Source organism: Phalaenopsis equestris, unplaced genomic scaffold, assembly GCF_001263595.1.
Source record: "Phalaenopsis equestris unplaced genomic scaffold, ASM126359v1 Scaffold000854, whole genome shotgun sequence".
Classification (NCBI taxonomy): Eukaryota; Viridiplantae; Streptophyta; class Magnoliopsida; order Asparagales; family Orchidaceae; genus Phalaenopsis; species Phalaenopsis equestris.
Window position 1 is genome coordinate 102,709 of NW_018165294.1, and position 19,458 is coordinate 122,166.

The 19,458-nt window shown below is 29.7% G+C and overlaps 1 protein-coding gene across 1 annotated transcript in view; it reads left to right on the forward strand.

Moving 5' to 3' along the window:
- Positions 1-350: 350 nt before the first annotated feature.
- LOC110031858 (transcription initiation factor IIF subunit alpha) overlaps positions 351-19,458 on the forward strand; it is a 59,998-nt gene continuing 40,890 nt past the window's right edge. Inside the window, exons 1-2 of the mRNA XM_020735282.1 lie at positions 351-589; positions 797-955. Coding sequence (XP_020590941.1) covers positions 419-589; positions 797-955 — 330 coding nt within the window. The 5' untranslated portion in view covers positions 351-418. The remainder of the gene's footprint in view (positions 590-796; positions 956-19,458) is intronic.

The window sequence follows — 19,458 nt, forward strand, 5'->3', positions numbered from 1 at the left end:
ATGTGAGGTATGCATCTTATTTTTTGTACTGTTCTGAAGTCATTTTTTTGCTTCTTAAGTATCAAATATATTATTATGACAGTATGTTGCAAACAACATTACTGCATAGAGACGAAATTGTCATTTATTTAGAAATAACTGAAAAAAAACTGTTTTAAAACAACACATACCAAACAACAAACAAGTTTATCTGAATGAGTTGGTGATCAGCAGCTTATCTGGACCAACTAATTATCAACAGCTTATTAATAAGGTGGAGGTACTCCAAACAGTGTCTAAATCTGATAGAAACAAACTTAATATTAAATAAATAAATAAATAAATAAATAAATATATAATATACACTCTTCCAAAATTCCTCTGTTCGGAGCCTGGTTGACGTTCGGCAGGGTTTCCAAGAGCGCTAACATCGTCTCAGATGTCATTCGATCTGGTGCTTAAGCAGGCGTGCGAAGGGTGCGGGTCGCCGACGGATCTCTATGGGAGCAACTGCCGTCACAAAACTCTATGTCCTTCCTGTGGTAAAACCATGGCCGAGAACCGCACCCGCTGCAACATCTGCGGCGTCCCAATCACCAGGCTCATCCGGGTAAACGCTTTTTCTTCTCCTTGGTTGCTCGATTCTCTACATTTGTTTTTTATCTGCCATTCTCATTCCGATACCTACTAGTTTTGTTTGAAATCACAACCTCGTGTGGCATTTTAGATTTTCTTAACTGTGATAACTATGGTCTTTGTTTTAATCTCTATTTGATATTTATGTTAATTAATATTGGCGCTTCTAATGCTTTTGCAGGAGTACAATGTCCGCGCGAGTACTAGTACAGATAAGGCCTACTTTATAGGTAGATTTTGTACAGGTCTGCCGCCGTTTTCAAAGAAAAAGAATTTTGAGAATAAGTGGACAATTAACAAGGATGGTCTTCAAGGCCGTCAGCTGACAGATTCTTTGCGGGTATGCTGACATGAAAAATGCGGTTTTTTGAATGATAAATTATGTAATTGGAATGTTTCCTTCATGTGTTTCAGAGGATAGCGAAGATAAATGATCATTAGTTATCATTAGAACAAATTTTCAAGCCCCCCATTTCTTAGGGCAGACTAGTTTGTGCATAGTACTTGTTGCCATGTTGTGGATATTTGATGTTAAGAGAGTACTATTTTGTGATGTAATTATTAACTCAAGTCTAATCAGCATGTAAAATGTAGAAATTGCAATGCATTAATTAATTAGATTCTTTCATGACATGCTTTTTACCGTTTGTAATCCATCTTTGAAGGCAACAATGTAGTTCAAGATTTTGAAAGTATAGAACAAATTAAATTAAACTGAAGGTCAAAAGGTCTACAGCCATTTACCCTATAAAAATGGCGTGCCTAGTAAACGAAGCTCCCATTAATGTTGATTTGGAGGAGGAATTGATGTATTGATTTGAAGCTAATCTTAATGACATGATGCGAGTCTGCAATAAGAGGCTAGCATAGATAGGACCTTGTTATAGAAATTATCTTTAGAGTAATTCTAATGTTCTATGAATCCAAATAAAGTTAATTTGGATCTGGTTTCTTTTTGTAGTTGTCCTTTATCTCAAATTTGGCTCATTTTTTTGTGGACAGAAGGTTTCTTTTAATTAAGCTCTCTGTTGAACAAGAAGACAATTTTTTCGGGATATCTATCTATATATCTATCTATCTGTCTATCTATTTGTACAATAATGCTACAGGCCACTTTATACTCTGAATTCTTGTAAACAAAGAAAATCTTTTGTTTTCTATTTATGCAGGGATCCACAATATCTAGTGGTTGACAAGCAGCTTTTGAGATGATTTTTGGCAACTTTATTTGTAGGTTTCCATGGCTATTAGCAGTTGTTTTGCATTGCAGGGGGAGGAAATCTGGTTGTTCATTTGTCTCAATAGGAGAGATATAGAAGAAGACAAAAGAAGGAATTGGGAGTAGGGGTGTAAATAAGCCAAACACGAGCGAGTTCGGGCTCTAGGGTGTAAATAAGCCAAACACGAGCGAGTTCGGGCTAAACACGAGCGAGTTCGGGCTCTGGTTCGGGCTCTACTCGTGTTCAACTTGTTAAAAAATATCATTGTTCGTGTTCAACTTGTTTACTTAACGAGTTGTTCGCGAATAATGAGCCATTTGACAACCCTAATTATGCAGCCATAGAATGTTAAGGGTAGGGGCAATATTTAAATAATATTATTTATATTAAAACATTATTTAAATATAATTTAATATATTTTTATTCTATTTTTTAATTAATAATTTTAATTGATTATAAATCTTTGTAGCCTTGTAGTCAATTAAATTATTATAAAATGTGTGTGTGTGTGTGTGTGATTTAATTTTTTCGAGCCAAAATGAGCTGAACACAAATTGTTCGCGAAAAATATGTTGTTTTGACAGCCCAAATTGGGGTAGTTTTATTCATAAGCAAAATACAACACAAATTTATTCAAAATGGTTCTAATTATATCCTAAATTAACTCTACAATCAAGTGAAATCCTATTTTGAGCATAAAAATAGAAATTCATTGAAAACATGTCTCAAATTCATAACTTATCTTAATATAAGGCTTGCTGGCCAATAAGGATTCCTGGACTAACTGGTCATCATATCCTGGTTTCTTTTATATCTCTATCAAATAGTCCAATCTTCCTTGCTCTTGGTCTTGATTACAATATTTTTTATTACCCAATTTTACCTATAAACTCATGTTTACTTGATCGTCAGTCTCAATAATGTGGTTTGAGAATCAACACCAGTAGTTCTCTTTATCAAAGGATTGACATTTAAATTTCAAATATTAATATTCCTTTGATCTCCTTATAATCTGATGCCCATGTATTGATTATGGACAATTCGATTGATCATTTATTTGATATGGTCCCCAGATTATGGTTCCTCATTTTAGTAGGATTTTGTTGCCTTGAAATTATAGTTTCATCTAATGGAGGGCTACTTGTCTAACCTTCTTGCCATATTGTTTTGATGCACCATGCAATTGGATTTTTTTGATGATGTGACAAGGCTCCCTTTGAGCAGTAGTATTTCATGCTCTATTAGTAGATTATTTATTGCACAAAAGACTTATCCAGGTTCGTCATCCAGTATAGAAAGCTCGAGTGTTGTCAAGTTCACCTGTAGTATAGTTCCATGTATGGCTGTAATTTCGATTGACAGGCATTGTATCCTATCTTTTTTACAATATATAGTGGTCCATGCTAGAGTGGCTTCAATTTTACTTCGTCTCCCATGAGTCTATCTTTGTCCAAAACGCGGCTAGAAAAGATCACCCACTTAGAAGTTCACTTTCGTATCATGTCAATCATGCTTTTCCTTGACCTTTTTTTTTTTTAATTTCTTTGCAGATATTTCTTCCATGGCATGTGAATTTTGTAAATGTTTTCAATGAACTTTTACGCTTTTCCTTGATCAACTTCAATCCCATCATTAGTTGTAGGAGTGATGGAGAAGTAGAGATTGAATGAGATTTGAAACGGATAAACCAAACATAACTAAAAGGGAGCTTATCATTGAAACTGTGTATCTTAGTTGAAAACGAGTTGTATTCAAGGTAGGCTAGCATCCTTACTCTTGAGATGCTTGATGTTGGAGCCTTGTATGAGATGCACCATCATCTAGCCTAGCGCCTCTGGTTGATCATTTGTTTGTAGATGAAAGATGGCGTGTGCTCCTCTTTAGTTTTGTATCCATCATGACCAGCAATGCCTCTTAGGAATGGATAAAGAGCTGTCTAGCTTTGTTTGACATAATGAAATTGGGAAATCCAAAGTGTCGTCAATAATTTATTTATGGTGACATTCTTGCAGGAATGAAGATTGATATCTTGGATCAGTGATCCACGATCACAAAGAGGTAGTGTCTAATGAAGTCCATGGGCGGCTTGGCATAATTAGTTGTGTGCATAGCCCAAGCTTCCATTTTACAGATTTGGAGGTGTTCAAAGTATGCACTCTTTCATGAATTTTCTCAGGTCTTATTGCATATTTAGCCAGTAAATGTAGCATCATAAGTTGAACAACAGCTTGTTCACTCCAAAGTCTTTGACTGCATTTGATAAACATGCTTCCATCATCCGTCATTCTCAATTACTTGTATCAACTTTTGTACATAGGCATTCTCTCCATTTGCACTCTGAAGGGGACATGTTTCCCAAGACTTTCAAGGTCCTGTTGAGGAAAGGGATCGTTCTAATGCTGTTCCTTATGTATTTGTGCACAGTTGGTTCAACCTGCACATTAATACCAAAACATGAAAGCGTAAGTGGTGATTGAAAGTGTTCTATTCATTTTATCGGTTATACCTTTATTGCACCTAATTCTCAGTTCAAGCTATTAGAGATATGCAACCATTCTATGTGTCTAGTGTACCAACCTAGCTTGGAAGCTTGATTACCCATATGGGAATGTACGGTTGGACAAAAATTTCATAAAGATATTTATTCATATGTTCTTCCTATATTAACAACTTCCAACTTATCAAAAGAGCCACTAAATTCAAGTAAATTAAAAGTAAAGTAATTCTAATATAAGTACCGTTCTCTTATTTGGTTGCGTTTGTGGTATATAGATTTTTTTCTTATATTATTTTCTTTTATGATATTTTATCCTGAAATATTAATTTACATAATAATTATGGGTTATCTATAACTTAGTGGATTTAACTAACCTCTAAATTCCAATAACATAAAGGAGTTTGAAAAATAAACTATATGCTTATTAAAATAAACAAATTTCTATGACTTCATTTGTAGTTCATTTTACTGAAAGATGACCACATAAATGCCTTTATCCCACTAAGTGGGTTTTGCTACGTGAATCTTTTTTCTTCATTGTATCTTATTAAATGTCATATTTTCGTTTAATTCTACTAAATTAAGATCATGTTTTATACAACGCGCCCAAGTCTTTTTATGTCCGCATCTAACTTTCTTAACATAAGGCAAGTTTTTAGATCAGTTACTCTCCTAATTGTGTCATCAAATGGTCAACGTTTAACGTGACTAAACCATCTAAGGCGACTCTTTGTAACCTTGCCGGCTGCTGGAGCTACTCCCCCTTTACCGATATGCTCATTTTGTATTTTGTTTCTAATTATAAAGCCACTCATCCACATTAGCTTTCTCATCTCAGCATAAGTTAATTTTATGCTTCCCTTTTACAGGCCAACATTGTGTGCCATAAAACATTGTAGGTCTCACTATCATTCTTTAAAATTTTCCTTTAAATTTAAGCGGTACTTTTCTATCACACAATCGGCCATATACATTCTTTACCTTTAACCATCCAACTTGAATTCTACTATTAACATCTACATCTATATCACCATCACTTTGAACAATTGGCCATAGATATCTAGAACGTTCCCTCCTTTTAATAACTTGATCACTTATTATTATAACCCCGCTACTAGATCTACTACTACTAAAATTACATTCCATTGTAGATCTACTCAAATGAAAACCTTTAGACTCTAAAGTTGACCTCTATAATTCAAGTTTTTCTTGAACCATCTCTAGTCTTATCCATATAAAAGATTTCATTAGTGAAAAGCGTATATCAAGATACATCCTCCGGTAATGTCCAGTAAGAATATCCATCACTAAAGAAAAAAATATGGGCTTAAAGCCTATTCCTAATGTAATCTAGCTAAAATAGGAAAATAAGTAATTAATCCTCCTTATGTTTGAACACAACAACTCTACTATATATCGTTAATGGCTTGAATATAAGCAATATCAATACTTTTCTTAAAACTCCCTAAATTACCCTTGGAGCCTTATCATAAGTTTTTTTAAATCAACAAAAATTATATGTAAATCCTCCTTGCTCTCACTGTACTTCTTCTTTAAACCTCTCAATAAATATATAAATTTCATGGTACTTGGCCAACATTAATCCAAACTGATTTAGAGAAATTTTTATATCACTTCGTAACCTATGTTCAACCACTCTCTCTCCCATAACTTTAATGTGTGACACATTAACTTAATTTTTCTATAATTTACACACCTTTGTGCATCCCTTTTATACTTTAAAATAAGAACCAATTAACTATTTATCCATTCATCAAACATCTTTTTAATTTTTAAAGTAATATTAAAAAATTTAGTAAACTAAGCAATTCCCATATCACCTAAATATATATTTTTTAAAGTCTCCTCAACTTCCATTTTGCTAATATGATGATTGAAATAAAAATTTTTGCTATTATCTAAGATATTAACATCACTAAAATCAATCATGTTCTCACAATTTTCATTGAAAAATTTATCAAAATATTTCATCTCTTATATTAAATATCATCATCTAAGAAAATTACTTTTTGGATTTCATCCTTAATACATTTTATGTGAACTAAATTTTATTTTTTTATTTCTTTGCTTGTCTAATTTATACATATATCTTTCATCCTATTCAGTATCTAATTTATTATAAAATTACTAAAAGCAATAGTATCACAAGTTATTCTCTTTAGACTCACTATGAACATGAAATATTTTTTGTAGTTTTTCAAGCTTTTACATCTAAAAAAATTTTTATAATAAAATTTCCTCTCTTTTTTCACAATATTATTTCACTACTAACTATTTTTATTAATTAAAGTTTTTCTTTTTTGATTCTCCCTGCATATTTTTTGCAAATGTTTAATAATACTTATTATTTTATCCCACATAGTATTATCTTCTTGAATATTCAAAATTATATATCTGAACTTTACTCATAAAAAGAATTTTATTTGTCTTTTAAATTCCCCAATCAAATTTTATTGTAATATTTTGTTGTATTTTTATCTTTTAACCCTTTGCTTTAAATTCATAACTAATAATCTATGTTAGGTATTTAAATCTTTTACTTAAAAAGACTTTTCAAGATTTAAAATCTTGACGATCCATTTTTCTCATAAGGAAATGATCAATTTGTGTTTTATTAAATTCTTTTTTATAAGTGATAATTATCTTTTTTTTTTAATAAATTATAAGCAATAACAAAATTATTACGACAACAAGCCTTTATCCCACTAAGTGAAGTGGGGTCGGGTACATCTAAGTGGGGTCGGGTACATGAATCCTTTTTCTCTATTTTGTCCTATTTAGTGTCATATTTTCATTTCATTTTAATGGATTAAGATCATTTTTTATAAAATATGCCCAAGCCTTTTTAGGTCTTCCTCTATTTTTCTTAATATAAGTTGAATCTAAAACATCTACTTTCCTAACCATATCATCAGATGGTTGATGTTTAATGTGACCACACCATCTAAGACGACTGTCTCTAATTTTGTATGCAACTGGAGCTATGCCAACCTTTTCACGGATAGATTCGTTTTGCATTTTGTATCTAGTGTCAAACCACTCATCCACCTAAGCATTCTCTTCTCAGCAACACTTAAATTTGTTTTATGCTTCTCTTTTAAAGTCTAAAATTCTGCCTGCACCATAAAGCATTGCAAGTATCTCCACCATCTTATAAAAATTTTCCTCAAGTCTAAACACTAATTTTCTATGACATAATAGGCCTAACGCATTCCTGCACTTCAACCAACCAACCAAAATTCTACTAATAACATCCCCATCTATATCACCATTACTTTGAACAATAGGCCTGAGATATTTAAAATGTTTACGCTTGTTATGATTTAATCATCCATGGTTACAACTCTGTCACTAAAGCTACTATTACTAAAATTACATTCCATGTATTCAGTTTAGATCCTCTCAAATGAAGGTCTTTAGACTCCAATGTAGACCTCCATAATTCAAGTTTTTTCTGAACTTCTTCTCTAGTCTTATCCATAAGAAGGATATCATAAGAAAATGACATACACCAAGGTAGATCCTCCTCTTTATGTCCAGTAAGAGCATCCATAACTTAAGAGCATCAAGTTAAAAGATATGGGCTTATAGTCGATCCTTGATGTAATCTAACTTAACTAGGAAAATATTTGGTAAATCCTCCTGTTCGAACACAAGTAATAGTTTTAGTATACATATCTTTAATGACTTGATTAGAAGTCATTATCAACACCTTTCTTTTCTAGAACTCTGTAAAGAACTTCTCTTGGAACCTGATAGTAAGCTTTTTTCTAAATCAATAAAAAACATATGTAGATCCTTCTTTCTCTTTCTGTCAATAAATGTATAGCTTCTATAGTAGACTTATCTGACATAAATCCAAACTGATTATGAGAAATCTTTGTATCACTTCTTAACCTAAGTTCAGTTACCCTCTTTCATAATTTTAAAGTATGCATATTAACTTTATTTTTTTATAATTTGCACACTCTTGTGCAACTCTTTTATTTTTAAAAGCGGGTAACAAAATACTCTCTCCACTCCTCGAGCATCGTCTTGGTTTTTAAAATAATATTAAAGAGTTTAATAAGCCAGGAAACTCCCAAATCTTCTAGATATTTTCACATTTCAATAGGAATATCATCAAGTCCTACTAGTTTTTCACCTTTAGTTCTCTTTAAATCCTCATCAACTTTCTTTTTACTAATGCGATGGTAAAAATTAAAAAAAATATATTATTAATTATATTAAGATCGCTAAGGTCGATTGTATTTTTAAAAGCTTCATTGAAAATTTTATCAAAATAGCTCGCACACTTACGTTAAATATCTTTATCTAAGAACAATATTTTTTTATTTTCATCTTTATTACACTTTACTTGAATTAAATCTTTACTTTTATTTTCTTTTTGTTTGACTACTAATTTATACATATTGACTAATTTATACATATATTTTTCACTTTCTTTAGTATCTAATATATTATAAAGACCACTATAAACAAAATTCTCAACGTCACAAATTGTTCTCTTAGACTTCTTATAATTCACCTTATATTTTTTTTAACTCTCTAAGTTTTACATTTAACCAATTTTTATAAAATAACTTTTTATATTTTATCTTTTCTTACATATTATTATTCCACCACGAACCATCTTTATTTATATATTTTTTTTGATTCTCTAAGCACATTTTTTGCCACTAGTTTAATATTTCTTGTTATTTTATCCCACAAAGAATTAGCTTTTTCATGAACATTCCAAATGATGAAATCTTAAAGTTCCCCCATCTAGTTTGATGACAATGTTTTATTATATTTTTTATCTTACAACTCTTCATCTTAAAACCTGGAACTAATAATCGATGTTGAATACTTAAATTTTTACTTTGAATGACCTTACAATCTTTACATTCACAACAATCACTTTCTCTCATAAAAAATAATCAATTTATGTTTATTAGATACATTCTTATGAGTAATAATGTGTTCATCTTTTTTCTTAAATAAAGTGGTAGCAATAACAAAATCATAAGCTAAAGTAAAATCTAATATGATTTTACTTTCTTTATTAATCACTTCAAATCTATAGCCATCATGAATATTTCTAAAATCTTCATTTAAATCTTCCTTAATAAAATTCTTTCTTCAAGAGGTATCATTTGTAATAATTCTTCTAGATCATTTCAAAAGTTTTTTTTGAACCTATATCTAAATTTACTTGAGGAGCATAAACACTTATAACATTAAAATCTTAGTATCAACAACAATCTTTAAAGCTATAATTTTATCTCTAATGTTACTAATTTTTCCAAAATTATCTTTCAAACTCTTATCTATAATTACACCTACACAATTTGTAGTGCGACTCTTACCTGAATACTAAAGTTTAAAATTTAAGCTATCAATCTCCTTAGTCTTTTTCCTATCTATTTAGTTTCTTGAATGCATAAGATATTTATCTTTTTATGAACCATAGTATCTACAAATTTCATTAACTTACTTGTTAGAGCACCTTTATTCCAATATCTTATTCTAATATTAGTTTCATGAACTAACTTATTTGCCTACATCTATCAATAATGAGATTACCTATATTCCAAGATCCTATGACCCTTGCTTATTTGACATTACACCCGGACACCGGTATAGCGGCCCTTGCACCTTTTCACTGTATTTATGTCATACAGTGTCTCACTTTCAGGGGAAGTCATATCATTTACATAATGATTTAAAGTATTTATGTCATGATTTTTTGACCGATATTTTATGCTGGCTGTCGACTATCTAATTTAATCAACAATTTTTCGCATTCGGGGCTTGGGACCCGATAATGATGATGTTTAATAACAAAATTATAAGCTAAAATAAAATTTAATATAATTTAACATTCTTTATTAGTCACTCCAAAATTATAGGCATCATGAATACTTCTAAAATCTTCTATCATCATATTAACATATCCATTTAAATCTCCTTCAATAATTTTTTTTTTCAAAACATATCATCATATCAAATTATTTTTTTTGAATATATATTCAAATCCACTTGGAGAGCTTAAACACTTATAGCATTACTAATCTTAGTATCAACAACAATCTTTCGAGCTATAATTTTATCTTCAATTCTATTAATTTTTATAATTTTATATTTCAAATTGTTATCTATAATTATACATATACCATTTCAAGTATGACTTATACCTAAATACTAAATTTTATAATATAAACTATCAATGTCATTAATTTTTTTCCAACCTATTTAGTTTCTTAATTATATAAGATATTTTTGTATAATAATATATTATCTTATTAATTTTATTTAATATGCTAGTTTCGTCATAAGAACACCATTTTAATTGCACCAATTAAGATATTTGAATACCAATACTTTTTTTTTTTCATTTTACGCACATGAGTATCTTTGTATCTTCAATTATTTTTCATAACATTCAATATTTCTTTATAATAAACAATGAAAATGATAAACGAAATATATATGTTGACAAACCTATAGCATTCATTCATTTCAACATGACCAATGCAGTTAATAGATTAGATAATCGTGATTTAATTTTCAATAACAATTCATTGAACAAGTATCAATATAGTTTGATGCCTTTGATTTAGGAGAAATGATAATATTATTTTAACTTCGAAGTAGGAGTACTCGCCATAACTTTAGAAGATATTATTTTTAAAGGAGTGTCGCCAGCTGTGGCCTGTTGGTAGAGTAGCCTCATTGAAGGTCGTAAGTCCCTTCAGGTCACGTGTTCGATTCCCCCTCTGGTAAGTTTGTCGGTAGTGATAATATATATATATATATATATATATATATATATATATCTGTAATTCCTTAATTTTATTGAATTAGTATGTCGCCATTGACCTTTAAAATTTTTAGTTGATTATATTAAATGATCTTGAAATTTAACTTCTATTTTTTCTAATTTTGTTAGATCTTATATTCATTTAACATAAATTTATAATTACAACTTTAACATTAAGCATATGCACCTCCTCATTTAGTTAAACTAAGGTTCTAATAAAAATTTCTAATTCTATTTTGCCTACATTTTACTCTTTGCTTTATAAAAGCCAATGCTATTAGAAGAAATTTAATTTTTTTTTCTAAATAAAAATTGCAATATGGGTTTTGCCGAACAAAATCTTATTTAAGTCCTCATTCTAAATTTAGGAAAAAATGTCAACCTTCCTAAAGCTTAGCTCTTTTCACAATTCTTAGTTTGCATGCTCATTAGCATAGGATAACACATTGATTGCGATCTTGCCCTGATGTTCGTACCACTCTTGCTTACGTGTTTGTCCTTGATCTTAGCTCACCCTTCATCTTACTATTGCTTGCTTTGTGCTTTCTGCCTCTTGGTTCTATCCCTCGTGCTCTCTCTTTCTTCTCTCTCTCTCTCTCGCTCTTTGTACGCTCGCATAAGGTTTGTCTCCCTTTTTTCTCCCATTTAATAATGTGGAACTAATACTAGTCGGTTCAAATACCATTATTTTCTTAAGGCAAATGGGGATTTTCAATCTTCTTCACTTACAAAATTTCTTTTTCAAAATTAGCATCAAATTATGGCATTATCTCTTCATTTCAATAACATTATCATGAAATAAATCCACAAATTGCTACTAAAAACTCACAATACTATAACAACATCAATATACATATTTAACTTAACAAAATATTTGATTTAAAGAAACTTGTTGATGTATTTTTTGCCTTAATTACATTTTATCCAACATTATCAAGATCAATATATTTATTATGCTTCTGCTGAATCATAGTATAAATTCTGGTTGCATATTCTATCTTGGTTGATTTTGAATCGGAGAGGTTTTTGATTTTATCATCCATTATTTACACTTTTTTTTATGAATGGGATTTGCTTGATTTTAATTTTTTTATAGTTTTCTGATCAAGTATGGTGCAAGACCTTATTATTTGCCCAGGTTGATGACATCAATAATAAAAGTTGGACCTAACGAATATTCACTTATATGGTATTTTTAAAATTCAGCTTTGGATTTCATGGTACTACACATCATATCACTATTTACTCTATTGAAATGAGCTTGGATTTTTTCCAATTTAATCTTTCTAAGTTGCTTTCACCTATGTTTCTCTTCTATTTTTTTTGCTTCCGAATAATTTGAAGTCTATATCTTTTCTCCTGACTTTCTCCACCGATCCGTAATAATCATCTATCTGCGAAGGTATGAATGGTTGTTTGATTGCATCTTTCAAAGCACATAAGAATTGATGACATTTTTTTGTCTGCATTTGGAACTAGTCGTATATCTTTGACAATTTTGTAGCTTCGCCTTTAATACATAACCGATTATTCTCTTTACCCAAGTCCAATAAAACATTCTAGCATTTGTCTTTGTGTAAAGAGATATAAGTTATTATCTAAAAGGTTCAACAAAGTCATCCTAATTATCTAGTATATTTGATATTTCTCCCAACTTATCCGAAGGTTGCCCTTTCTACCATTGTTCTACTTCTCTATCTAAATTAAATGCAGCAACTTGCATATTTCTTATCTGCTGACAAAATATTTTGTTAAGTATCTTCTCAATAAGTAGTAAGCAATTTTTGTTTCCATTAGATCCCCCAACTCCATTGAATAATGTTGGTTGTAAATCCCAGACAATTTTAGATATTTGTTCATTACAATGGTATTGTTACTTCAAGTGGATTGAGATCATGACTTCTAGACTATCATCATTTGGGTAAGAGCATTGGTGTTCACAATAACATTATGTGGTATTTTGCCTCTCCATATTTTTGCATCTCACCTCCTTTCGTTCTGTGCTAAAAGAATGTTAGGTAATTAGAGTTAATGTATAATCACACCCAAACCTCAGAAATTTTTTGAGAAAAAACTTGGTAGTACTGTTTTTTAAATATATATTTGTAATACTTTAATTCAACCTCAGGTTTGATGCCCCTTTTGTCAAGATTCTGCCATAAAATATTAATTATTAAGACGGGAATAAATTATCAGATAGAGATTTTTTAAATTCATTTACTAGATATTTGTTCATGATTATTTCCTATATTAAAAACCTTCAACACATCGAGAAAGTCACTAATATAGACTTCAAACCAAATCATAAGTGAACTAATCCTAAGCATAAGTATCAGTCTCTTGTTTGGCCACTTTTGCGATATGCAATTTCTCTTTTTCACTATTTTTTAAATTTTATCCTCAAAATATTAATTTAAATAATAATTATGCGTCAAAGATTTCTCATAATCAATTTGGATGTGAACGTGTTAGATATCTCGGGTCTATTGTTCAAAGTGATGGTGATATAGATGGGAATGTTCTTAGTAAAATTCAAGTTGGTTGGTTGAAGTGGAGGAATGCTTCGGGCCTATTCTGTGATAGAAAAGTACTGCTTAAACTGAATGAAAAATTTTATATGATGATGGTGAGAGCTGCATTGCTCTATGGTGCTGAATGTTTGCCTTTAAATGAGGAGCCATAAAACAAAGTTAAGTTTTGCCGAGATGAGAATGATTTGGTGAATGAATGGCTTTACACTTAGAGACAAAACGCGAAATGAATATATCTGTGATAGGGTTGGTGTAGCTTCAGTGACAGACAAAATCAGAGAGATTCGTCTTAGATGGTTTGGTCACATTAAACGTCAACCATCTGATGATTTGATTAGGTGGGTAGATGTTTTATATTCGACTTATGTTAAGAAAGACATAGATAGACCTTGGAAGACTTGGGCATACTGTATAAAAAATGATCTTAATTGATTAGAATTAAATAAAAATATGACACTAAACAGGATGCAATGGAGAAAAATGGTTCATGTTGCTAACCCCACTTAGTGGGATAAAGGTTTTGTTGTTGTTGTATCAATAAATCATTGGATATGATATTTCTTTAAATGTTAATAATATAAAAGTAGTTTGTAAAACAATTTAGATGTTTATTAAAGTAAATAAATCAGTATGAATTCAGTTCATTTAAAGATGACCATATAAATTTCTTTGAGCATTTTGTTGTATAGTAATTATATTAATACAAAATAAATTATATAATATCTATTTCATTTTATGATAGTACATTCATCACTAGAGTAAATCATATTATTTAAGATACTTTACTATCAATATTTTTTTATTTTATGAAAACGAGTATTTTAGCATCCCTAGTTAGTGTCGTAAGTGAGTGAATTTCTTTAGTAAATTTGCATATGTTAGCTCTCCAATATATTCATTTCATTCAATACTTTTTATAATAAACCATCCAAATAGTAAACAAATTAAACATATTGAGATATCTATAGCATTCATTTCAATGTGACCCACACTTTCAATAGAAAGGTTAATTATAATTTATTTTGGAATAACAATTGATTGAACTATTAAATATCATTTGATATATTTGGTTTGGAGTAGACAATGTTATTACAATAACTTAGAAATTGGTGTGCCCCACCTTGACCTCTAAAGATTTTTATTTTCGGTTTGTTTTCTTTATATTTATCTCCTTTAATTTGAAGCTTATAATACTTTAGAAAGTATGCGCGTTTATTATTTTGTAATTTTAATCACATTAATTAATTATTCTTAATCAATCTATTTTTATTTGAGTAGTTAATTAAGATTAATGTTTACAGTCTTTTCAATTTAAAACCAAACATACTATTTTTATTGGACTATTAATCTTGCAACTTCTAAAACAACAATACATAACAATAATTTTGTTTTATCATACTCATTTTCTATAGTCAATATATGTGATTGAAAATACAATTGTTTATTTTGCCTAATTTCTTAAAAGTTCTCCTATAGTTATCATATTTACTTTCCCTTTAAAATATAATATATATACATCATCCAATAAATCTTTAATTTTGTTAAATAGCTATGTTGCCCCCTAACCTTTAAAATTTTTAGTTTACCACATGTTATAACATTGAAATTTTATTTTATTTTTTTCAAATTTTATTAAACCATATGTTGAATTTCTCCCTCTTCTAGGGTGGGGCCTACTCACTCTCTAATCATATTAAAAAGTTAAGGCACATAGATTAGAGCCTTGGATTGTTGGATCAAATTTTCTATGACTCACATTAATAATCCATGTGCTTCCCTATAAGGTCATCGACCTCGTTTTATTTTTTCATTTTTAATTTAGTTCTATTCTGTAATGACCCTTGAAGATATATATACACTTCAGCTCTTGTGTAAAATAAAGACTAATATTTTTGAGAGCTTTCTATATAATTTTTTATTTTCTACATGGTTTTAGAGCATGGTTCTTTTACTAAGTTTAGGTTTTTCCACTTCCAACATTTTTATTTATGACAGGTCTTTTTATTCACTGTCTGAGTTCTTTAATGTTGCTTCAAAGAATTCTACTATGGTTAATGGTAAAAGTTAGACTAAAGAAGAACTTTGGGGATTTCAAACATCTTATCATTTGAATGACAAAAGGTATTATAAATGGTTCCAAATCATGAAGACCTTTCTAAAATGAAAGGAAAATATTCAATAATTTATAAATCTACCTCCCGAGCCTAATGATCTAAGGTTTTTATTTTGGGAAAAATTGGATTCTATGATCATGACCTGATATTGGAACATCATACCACCTGGGATTAGTGGACCGTTTTGTTTCTTTCTACCTTAAAAGTGGTTTGGGTTGTAGTTAAACAAATCTATTCAAGGTAATAAATGCTTCACATATCTATGAAATCATAATAAATCACACAACTACCAAATCAGGTAATCTTCCTGCATTGTATATTTTAATGTAATGAAAGTTTACTATTTGAAGTTGGACTATTACCAAAATTTCAAGATGTTATGCTATCAGAATGCGGCGATTGTCAAACAATTGATGGAGCGAGATAAATTTTTTCACCCGATGGAATTTAATAATGAATTTAATCAAATTTGAATACAAATCTTAAGTAGAGAAAATTTTTATTCTCTAAGTGAAATATTTTCTCTTGCACGGGCTAAGGAAGGACAAGGATGATTAATTGTCCTTCCCTCTATATATTTGCTATAACTTATGAATCCTAAGGTAAGGATAATTTATAAAAGGACATAATTTTTTCAAATATAATTATTGGTGCAACTACTGCAAAGAGTAAAGTCACATCAAAGAAAGATGTTGCAAACTTCATGAAAAGCCTCAAGGCTATGAAGTGAACAAAGTAATAAAAAAGAACATACTTGCCTGGTGGAGTTAGAAGGGTTCAACTGAGAAGAGATTGACATTAATGAATTTTCCTAGAAAAATCGTCGATATCTTACTTTTTTTTGCTTATAATGATACAATATCTAATTCTTATGTTTTGAATGCCTCAAATAATTCTCCTTCTTAGATCCTAGAATCAGGAGCCACTCACCACATGACAAATCTTGTTCGTATGTTCCAGTCTTACAAACCATGGCCGAAGAGAGAGACATCTTAATTTCTCCCAGCCTCACTAATGTATTCCATACCCTTAACTTTAATCTATTATATATCCACAAATTTACAAAAGCTCATAACTGCAAAATTATATTCTTTACTGATCATTGTATTTTTAAGGACCTCATTATGGGGAATATGATTCAAAATGCTAAAGAAAATGATGTGTTTTACCTTTCTTGAGGATCGAGATCAATTGTACTGCTCCTTCAACATTTACACAATTGACATCATCTGAACATGCTATTATAGATTAGAACTCTTCTACAATGAAAATTTTTTAATGTATGTTTTCCATTTTTTCATAAATACAAATATTTAAAATTTTCATTATGAAACTTATAAAATTAGTAAACACCATAGTGTTTTTTTTTTTTGAAAGTAACTTTAGATTTTTTTATTGTTTTGTTAATTCATTCTGATATTTGTGAACCCTTTAAAACCCCAATATCTCCAAAGCTATTGGTTTTTTTACTTGTATTGATGATTGCACTCAAATGGTATTGGTATATCTAATTAAACAAAAATTCAATATTAGTTTGTTGCTCCCCATATTTAAAGTTGTGATAAAGAATTAATTCAACTTTAACATTAAATTTTTTTTCGGATTGATAATGCTTGTGATTATTTTCACTGCATATTATTGTCATTCTTTTAAAATAATGCATTATCCATCAATCTTTTTATTCTGACATTCTTCAACAAATTGGAGTGACAAATAGAAAAAAAAATGCCACTTTTGGAAGTCACTATGACACTTCTCTTCTAAAATCAAATGATAAAATAATATTATAGAGAAGTAGTTCTAATAAGTATATATTTAATCAATAAAACATCCTCTAGAGTAATTGATTATAATATTCTTTTAAATTATTTGATTGTGTTATTTCTTACAAACAATTTCTCAAACATTTATCCTAAAGTTTTTGGATGTATTTCCTTTATCTTCATATCCATAAATAACTTAGGAAAAAAGTCATTCAAGAGGTCTTATTTGTGTATTTATCTGATCTTCTGTCACACAACAAGGGTATAAGTGCTATTATCCACTAGCAAAAATAAAAAATAAAAAAAAAACATTTCAATAGATGCCATTTTTTATGAAAGCACGACTTTTTCACTCAAACTCGTCTTTAGGGAGAGAATTTCTAACTTGAGGATAAATTTAATGATATTTTTTTTTTTATCTTAACATACCTCAAGCTTGAAATCTGATAAATGCAAGACTTGTACCAACTATAGTTCTTTAGGTCCATATGAGAAGGAACAAACCCAATAAAAATCTCTAAGAAGTTTAGAACTTAGAACTATTACCAGGTATTAATAATCAACCCACTACTAATTTATATCCTATCTCTTATTACATTTTTTTCATTAATGTTTTACCTCTCCTAAAGTCTTTTAACCAACATCAACACCAACCCCATTTTTAATATGTTTATATGGATTAACCATTAGAATTTGATAGTTTATTAAAAAAGAATTAGGTATGCAAATTGAAAAAGATTTTATACGAGTTAAAATAATCATCAAGAGCTTGAGTTGGCATATTTGTGAATGCTTTGGTGGGAGTTGGATACAAACAAGGCTAAGAAAATCATATTCTTTTCATAAAACATTCTCTTGATAATAAATTCCAATCCTTATTGTATATGTTGTGATATGAGAGTTATAGGAGATGACAATCAATAGAAAGAAGGTACTGGAAAAATTTGTTGAAGAATTTGAAATTAATGAACTAGACAAATTCAAATATTTCTTGGACATAGAAGTGACTCAATTTAAACAAGTGATATTTCTCTCCCAACAGAATTATGTCATAGATTTACTGAAAGAAACCAAATGGATAAGAGTGTAAGCAGTGTGAAACTCCAATTAAATTAAAATAAATGTTGTACTTCAATGAAGAAGGAACTGATGTAAATACAGGATAATATCAAATATTAGTAGGACAATTAATCTACTTATCACTCACCCGCTTTGACATTGCATTCGTAGTAAGTTTAGTTAGTCAATTCATGCTTAAAGATTGAGTAAGTTCAAGTCGATTATAAGAGTATCAAATGTTTTAAATCATGCTCAGGAAAATGAATTCTATATAAAAACATGCTAACTTACAAATTGAATGATATACAAATGCGGACTATGTTGGATAAATACAAGTCCTCTTTAGGAATATTGTACATACTATGGAGGAATTCTCATAACATAGAGGAGCAAAAACTAGCCTTTTATTTCAAGGTTAAGCATTGAAGTCGAGTTTGGAGACATTGTCCAAGGGATCTGTGAACTTATATTGATCAAAATTATATTAAAAGATTTAAAAATCAAACAGGAATAGCCTATGAGAATATATTGTGAAAACATATTGGCCATCAACGCTGCACACAATTTAATACAATATGATCATCCTAAGCATGTTGAAATTTATGGGCACTTCATAAAATAAGAAATTAGAAAGTGGATTAATTTACACTGCATATGTGCTTGTAAGGAATTAATTGGCTGACATATTTATCGAACGACTATGTATGCATCCTCAGATTTAAAAATATCATTAGCAAAATGGAATTATAGATATCTACCATCCAGTTTGAGGGGGAGGGTTAAATTTCTCCCTCTTTTTAGTAGTTGGGCTCACTCACTCTCCAATCATAGTA